Source organism: Pezoporus wallicus, unplaced genomic scaffold, assembly GCF_028554395.1.
Source record: "Pezoporus wallicus isolate ANWC-B61680 ecotype Strahan unplaced genomic scaffold, APGP_CSIRO_Pwel_v1 contig_8000, whole genome shotgun sequence".
NCBI classification, from domain to species: domain Eukaryota; kingdom Metazoa; phylum Chordata; class Aves; order Psittaciformes; family Psittacidae; genus Pezoporus; species Pezoporus wallicus.
In genome coordinates, this window is record NW_026635009.1 from 197,857 (window position 1) to 213,537 (window position 15,681).

The 15,681-nt window shown below is 48.4% G+C and overlaps 1 protein-coding gene across 9 annotated transcripts in view; it reads right to left on the reverse strand.

The window, feature by feature from the left end:
- Positions 1-1,576, reverse strand: part of CREBBP (CREB binding protein) — a 95,327-nt gene extending 93,751 nt beyond the window's left edge. For 5 of the 9 annotated variants that reach the window (XM_057404017.1, XM_057403766.1, XM_057403850.1 and 2 more), the window contains exon 1: positions 1,205-1,576. In XM_057404017.1, coding sequence (XP_057260000.1) covers positions 1,205-1,289 — 85 coding nt within the window. In that variant the 5' untranslated portion in view covers positions 1,290-1,576. The remainder of the gene's footprint in view (positions 1-1,204) is intronic. The other 4 variants (XM_057404187.1, XM_057403931.1, XM_057404107.1 and 1 more) reach the window with 1 other exon arrangement.
- Between the last annotated feature and the right edge of the window lie 14,105 nt (positions 1,577-15,681).

Below are 15,681 nucleotides of genomic sequence, written 5' to 3' on the forward strand. Positions count from 1 at the left end.
CCCAAACTGAAAGGACTGAAGTATTTCTAAACTACTGCCAAATGCAGATTAAGCAAACCGAAAAAAAACTCACAGAATTTATCAGCCAAATTATAGTAATAATATTTTCAGTCTATAAAAACACAGCAGGCACAGCATGATTAACTTATCACTGTCCCTTCAAAAAGATTCATTAATCCCTGAAAACAGAAACGCAAGTCCAACATACTTCATGCTCCTACAAAGCCACCGTTTCAGTGATTAAAACAGCTGGAACACTGAAAGACGTCAGTACATGGACACATGCTGTTATGCACACACGTGCGTATTTACAACGGACACACGCTTGCTGGAAATGAGACATTTTGATGCGCTTTACTACCTATGAAACCATTATGATTGGGGAAAAAAAAGGCATGGGCACGCTGAAGACACTATGCGACAAGTCGCGGCGACTGCCAGTCTTCTGGACATTTCATCACACGAGTAAGCCACAACTTCAACTATTGCCTACACGCTGTGTTTCTTAAAGGAAAACACTTGGAATGTTTCAAGCCAAGCGCCTTAAACCAGGGTTACAGGTGGGAAATGAAAAATGTTAATATGCTATTAAGGAGTTTTTATTCCACGGTGCGTTTCACGCACGGGGAGAAGGGAAGAGACTGTCTGCTTTGGGGCTGTAGCTGTGGGCAATATATGGGTTTTAAGAAGCGGAGACAGAAACCCCGACCACTCCGTGAAAGAAGCGGGTAAGTCAGTGCTTCCTACTGCTGCGTTTTCTCCTTCCCTACCCACAACTCCTCTCACCTGGGTACCCTCAAGCCGAGGTGGATCCCTCCACTCTTTTACCATTAAAATGAATAAGTAGTGGTCAATGATGGAGGAAAGGGAATTCAACTCAAAAGGCCTTAGTCGTCTCTCCCTACCGCTATTTATAGCCGGGACGATACTTGGCGTTCGGGTCCCGCCTGGTAACTTCGAATGGAGAAGGCCCAGCCGCTCCGGGAGGGATCCTTCCCCCCTTTCCCCGCACCTCGCCAGGCCGGTTCCCACCCCCGCCGGGAACCGGCGAAGGGCGGGCGGTTCCCCCCGCCCCTTTCCCTCCAGCGGGCGCTTGGGCCCAGCGGCCTTCAGGCCCGACCGCGCGCCGGAGGGAAAGAAATGGTGTTGGGGGGGGAACTGCCGGTGAAGCCCGGCCGCCCCCGCACCGCCCCGCAGGCCTTACCTGTGCTATCGCTGGCAGAGAAGCCCGGCGAGTTGAGCTTGGCTCGCTTGGGGTTGGGCGGCCCGTCGAGTAAGTTCTCCGCCATGGTAGCGGGCCGAGGAGAGGCTGCCGAGCCGGTAATCGTTATCGAGGGGGGGAGCCCGTGGGGGGGTGAAGCTCGCTTTCTCCCCGCTCCTCCAAAGGGGAACCCACCGCCGAGCAACAGCGCCGCTCAGTGCCCGACCGGCGGCGGCCCCCGCTCCCCCATACCCGAGCCGGGCCGCCGCCGCCGCAGCAGGCCGCAGGGGAGGAGGGTTCGGGGCGGGGTGGGGAAGAGCCCAGCGCCCCCTCCCTGCCGGACTCGCGCCTCCCGGCCTCTTCCCCCGCCCGGCCGCCGCTGCGGAGGTGCCCGGATGGCGGCTCAGGCAGTCACTCGGGACGCATAGCGCCCCCCCGCTCGGGCCCCGCCGCCGCGCCCCGTCCCCTCCCCTCCGCGCCGGGGGTTTCGCCCCAGCCCCGCGGCGGCCCCCGCCCGCCGCCCCCGCCCGCGGCCTGAACCGCGGCCGAGGTAGGGGAGGGGGGAGGGATGCCCTTCCGCCTCGGTCCCCTTGTCAGCGTCCTGCTTGGTTATCCCCACCTCCACCTTTCCCCCCGCTGAGTGCGGGGAGACAGAGTCTTTCCTCAGTCTCCCCTCCTTGGTCCTGTCAGGGTTGCCGATCAGCACCTTTACAGTGTCTCGTCTCTGTTGTTCCCCACATTACCCTCCCCTCATTTCACACACCCCCCCCCAGCCCGTTTACCCTCTCTCTCCCCTCAGTCTCCGTTTTCAGTCCCACCACAGATGTCCCCTCTCAATATCATTCTCAGAGCATCACAGAATCACAGAATAGTTAGGGTTGGAAAGGACCTTAAGATCATCAAGTTCCAACCCCCCCCCTGCAATGGGCAGGGACACCTCACACTAAGCCATGTCACCCAAGGCTCTGTCCAACCTGGCCTTGAACACTGCCAGGGATGAAGCATTCATAACCCCTTTCACTGCCCCAGATTCCCCTCAGAGCTGAGGTGCATCAGGACCTAACACTCCTGACACAGTCAGTGGTGGCCACGCCAGCCAGTGCCCTCCTGCTTCTTCAAGTGTTGAGTTCAGGGGGTGACACCTAGTGAGGCCTTTAGGTGATGCTGAGGCCATGGGATGCTTGTATCCCCCCCAGGCTTCGCCCAGCATCCCCCACTTGTTCTGGGCTTCCTCTTGCCTTCCTGATGAACCTACACAGCCTCCTCTGCACCTCTGCGTCCTCCTTGTGCCTGCACCATGTGAGGGGTTGCTGTGGTCTGGCTGATAGGCTTCTTTCTGTGCACACCCATGGGCTCGGCTTCCTCCTGCTCCTCAATCGTCATATGTGGCTGTGCTGGCTCCACAGTGGGGCTTTGCAGATCTCCAACCTGAGCTGATTGTAGCCAGCCCAATCCAGCTCAGGCACCAGCGCTGAACCCAGCCTTGCTTTACAAATACCTCGTGTTCTGTCTAGACAGACTTCCCCAGCCCAAAACAGGTTTATGGGACTGGAGCTCACATACTTCTGTGGATTTCCATACTGGTTCCCAACCTGAGAAGCAGGTCATATAAGCCACAGTGACGTGTCAATGTGGCAGCATTGCTCCTTGTGCCCAAATGGGTTGCTTGGGGCTGTTTTCATCGCCTACATGTAGGTATGTCCCCAAAGAGCAGCCACACCAGAGGATAGGCTGGAGAAGGGCACTGAGACAATCCTGAGGATGTGTTGATGAAGTCCATAAGCCAAGATGGATTAATCAGCAATATTTTATTGGTTTAAAGAAGATCTATAATGACATCTTCTTTTATGAAGAGCAAGTCTGCCTTCTGTTTACTACAAAACTCGAATTCATTACATTTACTTCTACATTTACATGCATTTCATTACATTAACTTGCAGATTCTGTATTTATTTACATGGTGCCTGTCCTCGCTGAGGTCTGACTGTAATCACACTGGAGGTCTCTTACAGGCCTCTGCTTCTGTCACTATATTACTAATTAGTACATAAGTAAGTGCTCTCTGGTTATGCCTGCTTTAATTTCCTTCAAAAGCAGTGAGTTCCTGTCTGGTTTAGGATGGCTCAGTGTGTGACAGGGTTCGGTGTCTCATAGCAGCTCGAGACGTGAGAGCACCAGCTCTTGTCCAGCAGTGGTTTACTGTGATATAAGGCATTTCCCCAGTTCAGGTTGAGGGAAAATGTTTTGCTGTTGGGGGGGTGGGGTGGAAATCAGGTGAGATTCTCTGTCAGGCACAGCTGAGGACACCAGTGCTCTTTGCTGTCTGCTGCTTCTACTTTTTAAGAAGTTTGGGCAATGCATTTTAGACTGTATTTTGGATAACCTTTTGTGCTTGCCTTTCCCATTATATCATAGTATGGTCTGAGTTGAAAGGGACTTTAAAGATCATCCAGTTCCAGCCCCCTGCCATGGGCAGGGACACCTTCCACTGGACCAGGTTTACTGAAGGTGATCTTGACAATGGAGGATTTGCTGGAGCAGCTGACACCAGGAGACCCCCATAGGTTTTTGCTCACTTTATGACCTCCTTCTCTGCTGCTGCAATAACTCTGAAGCTCTGGCATGAAGTCAGGATGGAGATTTACCACTGGGGATAGAAGCTGAGTGGTCCCACAGCTACCATCTACTTCCAGGAAGATGTTCATGCTGCCTGGTGTTAGACAGTTCACTGATGTTACACCAGTACAGCCACTGTGCAAGGGGCCCTGGACACCACCACTGCTGCACCAGCAGCTGGTGTGTATGTGTGCCTGCCCAAGCAACACTAGATACTCAGTGTTGGGAACAGGGAGCATATGGGACAGCTCATGCAGGCCATGGTTCCTCTCCCATTAGCTGAGACCTCCTCTATCTTTACAGCGTCAGGCTTGTCACATCAGTGAAATTTGGGGGGGGGGGGGGGGAAGCAAGAGGTGGGCTGTGGGTCCTGGGGACAGAGTGGGAGATGGAAGAAGTGCTTTGGAAGGAGGGAATCCTGTAACCCAAGCAGTAAGGGAAGCAGAAGAGGGCCCTATTGCTCCTGTGTCCCACAGCTTCTTTGTGACACAATGTCCCCTTAGGATGGCCCCAGTTGCTCCCTGCCATGGGGTTAGAACAGCATTGGGTTAATCACAGAAGGCAGAGGAAGCCCTTGACTGTTATCCACTGCCCCTGCAAACAGGGCTATGAATCAATAACCAAAAGGCTTAATACTTCTTCAATGCTTGGGGTATCATAGCCCTTTGGTATCAGTATTGCAAGAGCTGGTAGCCTCACCCACTGGTAATGCCAAACACAGAAGAATTTAAATGGAGTAGAAGGATTTAGTGGAAAGAATGGAAACTCTTTGAAAGACATTATACAGCAAGCAAACGAGCCCTACCACTGCAAACTTGCACCCAGGATTCCCGGTTTTGATCCCAGAGCACAGCTTCCCACTCCTCCAGCTGATAGTTAAACCCTTTCTTGGATCCTGAGGAATTAATCTGTGCTGCTCAGGAGGCACGGTGAAGCAGGTGCTTAATGGATAACTCCTTTATTCAGAGACTAGTTCCAAGAGAAATTGCATAATAAAATCTGCACTGCCGCAGCCCATTGCCAGACTTCCTGTCTCCAGAAGTAAGCTGCTTAAAGACACAGTTTCTTAGATCCTACCTTCCTTCCCTGGCCAAAACATGGAAGTATCATTTCTATAGCTTGTGACCCCAAATCCTTACAGCCAAACAATAAACAATGTCTAAAGAACTTCTGAGGATCTCTGCCCGGTAACTTGTAGTCACTGTGGCATCACCAAAGCAGTTCTCATAGGGAATAAGAGTCTGGTTTTCCTGGTAACATTACATCCCAGCATCTGAGGGCCTGACCATCGCTGTGTGCTGTGAGATGAAGCTGTCCCAGGCAAAAAGACAAGCCCAGCACTTGTTACCTTCTCTCCTCCTGTCTGCCACAGAAGGTGCTGCCCATTCTTTTTTCCAAGGACATCTGTCTGGTTACACACACCCTGCACTCATGGGATTGTGGAGCAACTTCATGTGAAACAACTGTTGTTTCTGGCTTCTGATTTTCATAGTAATTGTGAATTCTTGTGGTGTTCAGGAAGTGGTGGTAACCCCTGGGACCGCAATCACCGTGCTGTTAGTGCATTTTTGTGTTTAGCTATATATGTCTATGCACTTCTGCAAAACCTCAGCTGCTTGGGCTACAGAGGCTGGCTAACTTCCGAAGTGGTCTCTTTGCTTCATTTTATGCAAAACAATGTGTCTGCAGGTGGCTAGCCATGATCCATAGGTGCCATCCTGTCATTTAATGCTGTCAAGCGCTGGCCAGATCTGATTCTGCCTGCCTTTTCAGTACATATGTATTATTTTAAAGCCATTTCCTACCTACTTGTTGAATAGAGTCTAGTGGGGACTGGATGCAGCCATGGATGTTACTACTGCTCAAAATCCTGCCCATCCTCTCTACCAGCATAACACTGATGTAGAGGAATCATCCATTTAACAAGCAAGGGTATCTCACAGAAGTGAGAACAGTTCACAGTGTCACACAGTCTTCCGCCACCCACATAATCAAATTTGTCACTCCGAGAGGTCCTTTTTGTTATGTCCAAAATGTGAAGCCCTTTTGCTGGAGTTGGCCTGTACTTCAGCCGTGCCTGATGAACTATTAAGAAAAATCTGTATAAAATCTGCACTATGTCTAAGAGACAACAGTCCATTTGTTTTAAAGTCAAACTGCTATGAAAAATATTGTCTTTGAGCTCTGTCACATTACAGTTTTGTCTGCCTGACACCAGCTCTCACCCAGGCTCATGGTTATTCTGAAAACCATATTTCTATCCATAAAATAGTAATCTGGGAAAGTTTCATGTCTGCCAGCTCCCTTTTAGCAGTTGCAATTAGTGCCTTATGGGTGGTTTCAGCCAACATGGGCCAAATTAAAGACAAGAAACCTTTTGTTCCCCTGCAGATTACAGTGAAAGATCCTTTGCTAGAGCACACAGAGATGCCCAAAGATACACTGGCCATTTTAGATAGGAAGATTTTAGTGTTTTCCACCTCCCTGCTCTCTGCCTTCTCCCTCTGTCAAAGATTTGGCCTTCCCCATCCCATAGGCAGTAGGAGGGAGCATTTGCAAGCTCTTCAGGTGCTGTGTGTAACAGCTTGGCATTAGCTAAATCCCAAATGAATGGCAGTCCAGGTTAGTGTGCTGAGCTGTGAGCACTGTTCACACTCCCTTCCACTGAGCTCACCACAGAATCCACCTCTTGCCTGAACCTGTGTCTCAGAGAAAGACCTCATCCTTCCCTTCAGACCTGGTGTCTCCATCCATTCTTTCTTCTGTTCACTCCATGCATCCCAGAGCAGTAACATGTTCATCTTCGAACCTCTGCCCCAGTATGGGGGATTGGGTGATTTGCTGTCCCTTGGAAGGTTCCTCCTCGGCCACTTCTGTCCTCTGCTCTTTCCATGAGGGCATAGAGAGATGAGATCAAGGGCTCAGCACATTTTACCACAATAAGCATTTCTCCATTCGATCAAATGCCATCCAAGCATTTATTAACCTACTTGGATAGACTGTATATTTCTTTTGTGGAAGTGAATTAATTACTATAAATCTCATAGTTCAGCTATGTGTACAGCTTTCTTTTTTTATTGGTAGCAGTGCTCACAGCAATGCATTGACTTCCACCTAAGTGTCTAAGATGATATTTGGAAATGCCCTCCTTGCATTCTGGTGGACTGCCCTTATTTTTCTGATGTAGCAAAATCTGATGCTCCCATGCAAACTCCACCTGAGCTCATAGTCTCACCATCATCCTGTTAGTCATCTGTGCTCAAAATTCTCCTGAGCCTTTGCAAAGCCAAGCCACAGCTTCCCCCTACTCTGCCATCATCCTGGCAGGTAGAGGTAGCCACAACAGAACTGCTCTGCTATTGTTCATGCTCCATTGGGCCTTGCCTGTCTCTCTGCCTCAGTTCTCTTCCATAGAGAAGCTCTTGGTGTCAATCACAGCTTTAGTGAAAGACTTTTGGTTATCTCTAGGAGCTTTATTCCTGGAAAATTTTCTCTTCCTTGTCAAGTGTCAGTCCTGGCTTGCCCAGCAGCCTGTGAGCTTTTTGCTTTGGCTTCAGACCCTCACACCTTTTAAAAACTTTATTTCACATCAGAGACTCTGTTGAACTCCTGAAATTATCCAGAGAGCAATACCAAGCTCTTTTGTAGTGTCTGCCTCTCTCTGTCACCTGGATTAAAAACCAACTCTGTGAAATGTTTTGGGTTTAGGTGGCAGACAGCTCCATTGCTTTTTGTGTTAGGCTTCTAGAGTTAACTCTGTCTAAGTTATCACAGGTGGCTGTCCTGTCCTTACTGAGGCCCTGTCACTTACCATCATGCATACAAAAAGCCCGCTCGGGGCAGAGACCACCTCCAAAGGTGAATGCACAACAGCCCTGTGCCTCTCTGCACACCCCAACCGCTGTCCCCAGTCTAAACTCTTTGGGGGAAAATGGTCACCTCCTACCCAGGGCTTCCCTGTCCTACTGCTGTCTTGAGCACCCAGTCACCACCAAGACTCTGCTCAGCCTCTGCTTTCCCAAGGCACCTAAATTTTGTGTAGGCTGGCACTTCCAGCCTATATCTTCCACAGCTCACCCTGAAAAGGAACAGGGGTCCTTACCCTCCTCAAGCCTTTGAGCAAAGCTGTGACTGTGCTTTCCTCCCTTTTAGGAAAGGGCCCCCAGCTGCGACCAGGAAGCCCTTGTGGGCTGGGTCTCTGGGAAACTGCCCTGCTGAACCAGTTCCAATTTGTATAAAATTCTTCAATATTCATCAGGGCAGGTAGCCCATTGAGCTGGGTTGACAAGGTGAATACATTAACCACCTGTTTGTTCCTCTGGCCTCGCTCTTCCTTCACCACAAGGGTTCTTTCCTTGTTTTGAACAAAAAAAAAAGCAACACTCACATGATCTCACAGCTCAGTGCTGTCTAGTTCAATGTGGGAGCTCCTGTGGTCCTGCCCCATGTTGCTTGAAGAGGGCATGCTGTGGGTGTCTGGTCCCCATCACCACCTTGGCCAAGGCAGCTATCAGGAGAGATCAAGCTCCAGGCTCAGCCTTGGGGTGGGTGGACATGGTGGTCCCTTGACGGCCCTCCTGCTCAGGAGCTGTGGTTCAGGAGACCTGGGACCAAGCCAAGCAGATTGTGGTGTAAGGCTGGATATCAGAATATTACAGTGGCAGATGTCAAGCAGGATAGACACCTACTTCTGGTTTAGAGTTAGAAACTGCAATTTGTAGGAGAAACTAAATGCTGGTTGTCTTCTCAGCATTTCTGGGGAACTGGTAGAGTTGGGTGATGATGGCTTTTTCCCCCCTCTTTCTGGCAAACAACACATTTGTGGAAAACTGCACCTTTCTGCAGGTGAATAACTCTCGCACGTTCAGGTATTCAGCAAGGATTCAGAAAACCCCTGAGGTTTCATGTTTGGAATTAGGAAAGCACTGAAACCTTCTGATCTATTAATTGATAAAGAAACCCATTTAATTTCCATGCTGCATGAACTAAGCTTTAAAACCAGCTTTTCACTCTGAAACTGGCAAAATAAAAGGAGTAAGAAAGGACAAGTGAGAGTAAGAAAGCACAAGTGACCAAAATCTATCATTTCACCAATCTTGCTCTCACTGAATTTTTCACATCAGTTTGCTTCAAACCAAATTCCTAATATTTTCTTCTTACAGCAGCAACCAGTTCAAAGGCACTACTATTTCTTTAGCTCTGTGGTTTTCTCAAAAGAGCTCCTTTGGTAAGGTCTGGCTTTCATGCATCCCACTCAGATGCATCTCACTTCCCTCTTGGCTTGCAATCAGCTGTCTGAATCATAGAACCATAGACTGGTTTGGGTTGGAAGGAACATTAAAGCTCATCCAGTTCCAACCCCCTGCCATGGGCAGGAACAACCTTCCACTAGACCAGGTTCAAGGCCCTGTCCAACCTGGACTTGAACACTTCCAGAGATGGGACATCCACAACCTGGCATCTCCTGGATGCCCACTGTAGAGTATGGCAGAGCCAAACCCAAGCCCTTTTTGTTGATTCAATCCAGAGTTTCTCCCAAACACAGCAGGAGGGCTTTAGCTGAAAGACCTTTTTCAGCAGAAATCACCTTTTGCAATGCATTTGCATAGTGCTTAAATAATGGGCCAGGTGAAAATAGAAATAATTGTTGTCATTACGGCTTCTAGCTCAGGTGAAGGGATCAGAGCAGGGCAGAAAAAGTGTCCTGTTATGGTGGTGATAATCAGTACAGGAAAAACTGGGATAATTTCTACTGGAAAACACATGTGAGAGCAACTCCAGTGAGGTGCTGTACTCCACTGCTTTCAAGTTTATCAAAAACATGATCGTTCTCTCAGCTGTGCTGTCCCATTCTGTGACATTAATGGCAGGACAATTTAAAGCTGAAAGAATCTCCCAGCACAGTATGTAATTTGCCTGGGGAAATTAGTTTCAAAAAGGATCAGAAAGTTGAATACTATTGCTGAGCTTAAAATGAAGGTGAATAATTTTATAGCCAAAATAATATTTTTTTTATGATAAATTATGTAGAAGGCAAGAGTAATAAAATGTCATGCTCCAGGGTATGAAACAATCCCTATAAAGGTCAGGAAGCACTTTTAGTGTACATGCACATCACTGCACATTAGTCCAAATGTATTCTAATTTGTTTGGACTTTGTGTCCTTGATTGCACATGATACTTTTCTCGCCTGCAGTTCCTCAAGGCCAAACACCTTGTCTGTTGGACAGAGAAGCCTCTCCCAGCTCTTTCAGATTATTGCTCCATTTCTTTAAGCATGAGGCTGAGTTATTTTTGTTCTGCGCACTACTCCTGTCCTGTACTTGCAAGACTTGACACACTGTAAGGTCTTGGTAAATCACCCTCTGATTCCTGACTCTATGATTTTGCTGTTACAACACTGTGTCTAATTATAACAGGATTAACTCTTCAAACCAACCTATCCACCTTATGCATGCTGCTCACTTCCTACAACGCTGAATTCAACAGGTTGGCTGCTGATGTGCACAGCCATATACCCGCGCTCTCTGCTTAGGTCTTAGATCATCCTCAGATGATCTTGTCACTTGTTTTTCTGTTTACTTAAGCCAACAGCAGATAAGGTGTTAAGAAGAGAAACTCCCTTTTTTTCCTGCTGTTCTTTCTACCCCACATTAGCCATTAAAGCTCCCCCAGCCTTGTGCTCATCAGGAGAGTGGAGCCAGAGCAGCTCCACATCACCCAGCCTGGAGGTCTCACCATCATCATCCTGGAGCAGTGCTTGACAAACTACTGCACCTCATCTCAATCCCCAACTCCACCATATCCAGTGTATGGTCACATCTATTAAATCAGCCTGCAAGCAACCAGTTTGGCCTCTCTGCCCAAGCCCACATCTCCCTGTTTATTTGAAAGCTTTTCAAAAGCTTCTCACCTGTCTTCCAGGCTCTTCTATACAAGGAGGCACTTGGTGCTCATACTTAGGGCAATTTACCAGATAACTCTGAAGCACACTTGTGAAAGAAAACCAGACCCAACCTTTTCACAATGGCTTTCGGTGATGCTTGCAGCATCCCAAAATGCTTGGGTGGAATTTGCTCATGAGCTTTGTAAAATTACCCTCTGGGAGAGAGCAAACAGGAGAATTCAAGCTAGGAAAGCAAATTTACATTACTGATGTGTTAAAACAAGACAGAGCTGTTATCTCAAACCCATAGAACAAAAGAAGCCAAAGACTCCCAATACAGGATTTTGCATGGATGAAGACTCTGCCAGGAAAAGTTTATAACTTAAAACGTCACAGAATATACCAGAGCCAGCATGAGCCCAGTTGTTGGAGGAAGCACAGTCCCTTGATCCCAGCCCATGCATGGGGAGGGAGAAGCAGTTGTGAAGAGAGTGACCTGAGATTTACAGCTATGGAGGTGACCAGCCTGGACATACAGTGGCGCTTGGGTTGAGCCTTGGTTGACAGCACCAACATCAGCTGTGCTCTCAAGCCCCTTTTTGTACCCCTGGTCCTACCTCCTCCTGCGGTTACAAAGCGGGGGCCAGGCCAGCCAGGGCAGCCAAGGCTAGGTGGCTGGCACCACTAAGGGTACAAACCCACCATAGAGCTGCTTAAAGCTTCTAGGAGGCATCCAGTGAAGACAGGGAGCTGGATGTGGATTTCACTTGCTCACAACATGATTTACCTTTTTGTGTCTGCAGTAGCTGGTGCAGACTTAACCATGGTGGAGCCACTTCTGGGCTTCTTTGAAGGCTCTCCCAGGGCAGGTCCCTTGGTGGCTCCTCATCCTGCTGAAGCCAGCAAACATCCCAGCAGGGCTCAGCGGCAGCAGGTGGGCAGCCTGAGACTCTGGACACAGAGCTCAAATCCTTCCTGCCAGAAACGTCGGGAGTTTTTGAGACTTCCTGGAAAGAAGTCTCATTCTCATCCTTCTCCTCCTTTGGTCTATAAGTGGTTGTTGTCATGACATGGTCCTGGTCTACCCCAGCCTTCAGTCAGAGGTGTTCAGAGCTCTTTCAGAGCAAAGGCAGCCCCATCTCCTTCTCCTTGACCAAGCAGTAGCTCCCCGAACTCCCACTCCAGTGTGAGTTCTCGCCACAACACCGGGGTATCCTTATAGTTTTGGTTATGAAGTTAGTTCACTGGCTGGCTGTGCCCAACCATCATAAAAACATCCTAAAATTGTCAGGCTTTGTATTTCCTGGAGTTTAAGTTGAACTGAAACCATTAGATCATCTTTTCTGCATTTTTTGATGCCACACATCATTGCATTTCGTGTGAACACTGAGCCCTGTAACTCAGGTCAGACAAAAAGCCCTGGAGCCTTCTCCCTCCCTGGCTGGCACAGGCCACCCAGCTCTCGGACTGGGTGATCTTGTAGCACTGGGGCAAGTCAAGAAATCCTCATGGCTTCATCTACCAACTCCCCACTTACAGGCTGAGCCATTCCTCCCAGAAGCTGAATTGAAAACGTGCACTTGAAAATGAGCTAATTTTGCTTTAAAGGCTGCAAGCCCTGGTGAGTACACTGCCCCCCTTGCAAATTATCACAGTATGCAGTTACCGTCGCTGCGAGAGAGCTGCAACTTATTTCAAGGTTGAATTTGTCCAGCTTCTCATCCCCAGGACATTTACATCTCTGGAAATAATCTGGGGACTTCGTTGCAGTCTGCTGCAGCGAAGCTGTCGCTTTCCTTGGTCAGATCTTTAGGCAGCAGCTTGGTTTTTAACAGTCTGATGTCACTACATGTCCCCTTCCTTTATATTCTTTGCTTTTTTTAAACATTGGGAGAAATGTAATATTTTATTTTCAAGCTTTTCTTCACAATTCCAAGGGCCAGATCCTTTATTCAACTGGCAAGAGCTGAGAACCTCACGCATTTGCATGACTGAAACCAATGACTTTAAAAACTCTTTTAACTAAATCACTGCCCAGAATTTATCAAAGACTCGCCAGGCTGATGTACATGAGAGCTGCTGACACCCAGCACGGAACATATGAGCCCTAAAGTACCTAAAATTATCTTGTGTTAGCTTTTCAAAATATGTCTCCACCCTCCATTCAGAATGACAACTTTTGGCAACAACAAGAAAACAGAAATGACAGATGGTAACAAAATCTGGTACACAAACATGACAGTAGGCAATATAATGAACATTTCACCCGCTCGTTCGTTTATGCTAATCACTGCTTTTGAGCAACCTGAATTGTTATGCCAGACAGCAGCGGATCTGAAGCATGGCATCACGAATCTCAAAGGGCCACCAACCTGAAACCAGAATAAAACCCCCACCGGGCTACTCGTGAATGAAATTAATGTATCTCTAAACTAGAGCCTGCTCTGACAGCCACTGAAATATCCCTCTGTTCCTGAAAAGCACATCCAGCCCTCCCCTTGCCCTGGAAAACACCACATCCACAAAACGGAGGCAGTCCAGTTTTCTTGCTACCCGGAGCTGCACCAAACCTCAGATGAACCAGCAAAAATCAGCAGGCAAAGATGGGAATTAGCATCCTTGCAGTGCACACACGTTGTGCTAAAGCAACGTATTATTTATGGTGACAAAAATTGTCTTTAAAAAATGCTTCCCTCCCAGACCAAGCTCTCTGGGATGGATCCAGTCCCCACAGGAAAATGTTTACTCTTTTATTTGAAGCCCACTTATCTCACGCTGACGTTCTCAGTGGAAGGTGCTATGTCACCCACTAAACTCCTTTTATTTCCTATAAAAATGTAAATCAGCCTATTTTTTCCCCCAACAACCTTATGTAATGTGCAGTATCCTTGCTCAATTATTTTGAAGACATGTTTTCAGCCTCTATTTTATGCAGACATCCAAAAGACTGAAACCATTCCTCCTCTTCCCTGACATTTCAGTGCTCGCTCCTATGCCTGCTGGTGCAAAGGTCTGTTGGCATTCCTGGGGTAGTTAAGACCTAAAAACATCTCAGAGGGCAACAGCAATGCCATTGTATTCTCCTGAAGGTATAAAATAAGCTTTTCCACCAATAAATTGCCAGCACTTTCAGGAAAAAAAGAACAATCTTGAGCAATTGCCCTCAGAACTGGCCAAGATACAGAATTGTACAAAACTGTACATGTATGTGATCATAAACGAGGCCAGTCCTCCATGATGAAGATTTCCAGACACTGGCCTTTGTAAGACCCAATTTTCATTTGCTTGCAATGCTGTCAAACATTACCTACAGTAGATGAAAAGCTCCTTTCTGGGGCCAGAATCACAGCAAAAGCTCACAAGAAAAAGACAAATTTGAGCCAAAACATTTTAGTTGCTATTGAGGGGGAAAAAAAGTCACTATGTGGTCTTGGTAGCTTTCCAGTAACCAGGTCTGTAAGTTCTACACTCAGCCCCAGGAGAAGGGGCTGGAGATAATGTTCGAGTGAGCAATGCATCTCCCATCATCCTCATGAAGGTTTGTCTGACCTGGGGTGAACACAGATTTCTGTTGTCTTTCTCTTATCATCTCAGGCCCTGGATGAAGCATCCCAGCCTGTTTAGCTGTTCCTTGTGTGGAAGCTACTCAATTACTTTAATCACCCTTGTTGCCTATATCCACTTCTTCTAGCCCTTCTGCACAAAGAAACACAGCAATTTGAACCTCAGCAGCATGGAGCAGTCAAAGCAGAAGTCCACCATGCACAGAGTTGTGCTAGACCAGGACTTCCTGTTTGCCTCTCTGCTTCAGTCTCAATCATTCCTAAAAATAATATCTCCAGCCAGCTCCCAGCCTTGGCAATGCTGCTGCTGGAGAACCATCAACCAGCAGGGCTGGGGCCTTCCAGAGAACCCTATGTCACAGCACCGGGTGCTTTGCAGTGGATTGGGGTGTCCTGCACAGTGGCCAGTGGCTCAGTCCACCCTCAGGGACACCACTGCTCGCTTTCAGCGACCCTGTCTTTGAAAGAAGCCTGTTTTGACTCATAATGCTCCTCCTGAGCTGGTTCGTGCCTGTGGCTGGCTGCTGACCCACATTGATGGCAAGAAGACATTGCTCCACCTGACTTTGCCAGGTCTGATCCCACCTCAGATCAATGCCCTTTTGGAAGCACCCATCTATCCACCATGCACCATTCAGCATCCCTTTGAGACACTTCTTCCTTTGTTTCCCTTGCTCCTAAAAAGATCAGCTTCCTGCAGAGACCACTGATGTCTATACAGCCCAGGACACTGATGGACCATCTGATGGCTGTGGACAGTGCTGCAGATCTGGGACAACTCCAGCAGCAGGACAACCTTGGGCTGAAGATGGGGGCTCTGGCTGAGCAAGGCTCACCAGCTCTAGGCAGCAATGCATGGCCCAGAGCTCCCTGTGGCTGTAGTGTGGCTGTGGCCATCTGGAAGCCCAGTGCATACTCCAACCTCTCCCCATCTCTTACAAATCACATCAGCACGGACAAACTAGCAGCCAGGACTGTTGTGTCGAATGTGGGGCCCATCCATCCACAGCTAAGGGTGACACCTGTTAGAAGATAAGCAAATCCTCCTTTTATTTTTTTTTTTAGGGTTTTTCCAAGGTGGTGCACAAAGTCTTCCTATCCCCCGCCATCCCTATTCCCCACCTCTTCTGCCCAGTTCCAGAGTCAGGAAGCCAGAACTGACGTTGCTCTCCTCACTCCAGGATGTGGTGAACTGGCTGGCAGGTTGTCTGCAGGTAAGAGATCTGACCTGAGTCAGCATGAGAAGGTGGGAGCTTCTGCCTCTTGTTTGTTACGGAATAGGGAAGGTATCTGTGTCCTGCTGACAGCACACGCTGCTCCCAAAACCAGGAACACTAGCTGGGGAGGATGCTGCTCCAAGACCGTGGCTGAAGGAGACTTAACCCCGTGTCCTTGCCCATCCAGGTGTGTTCACA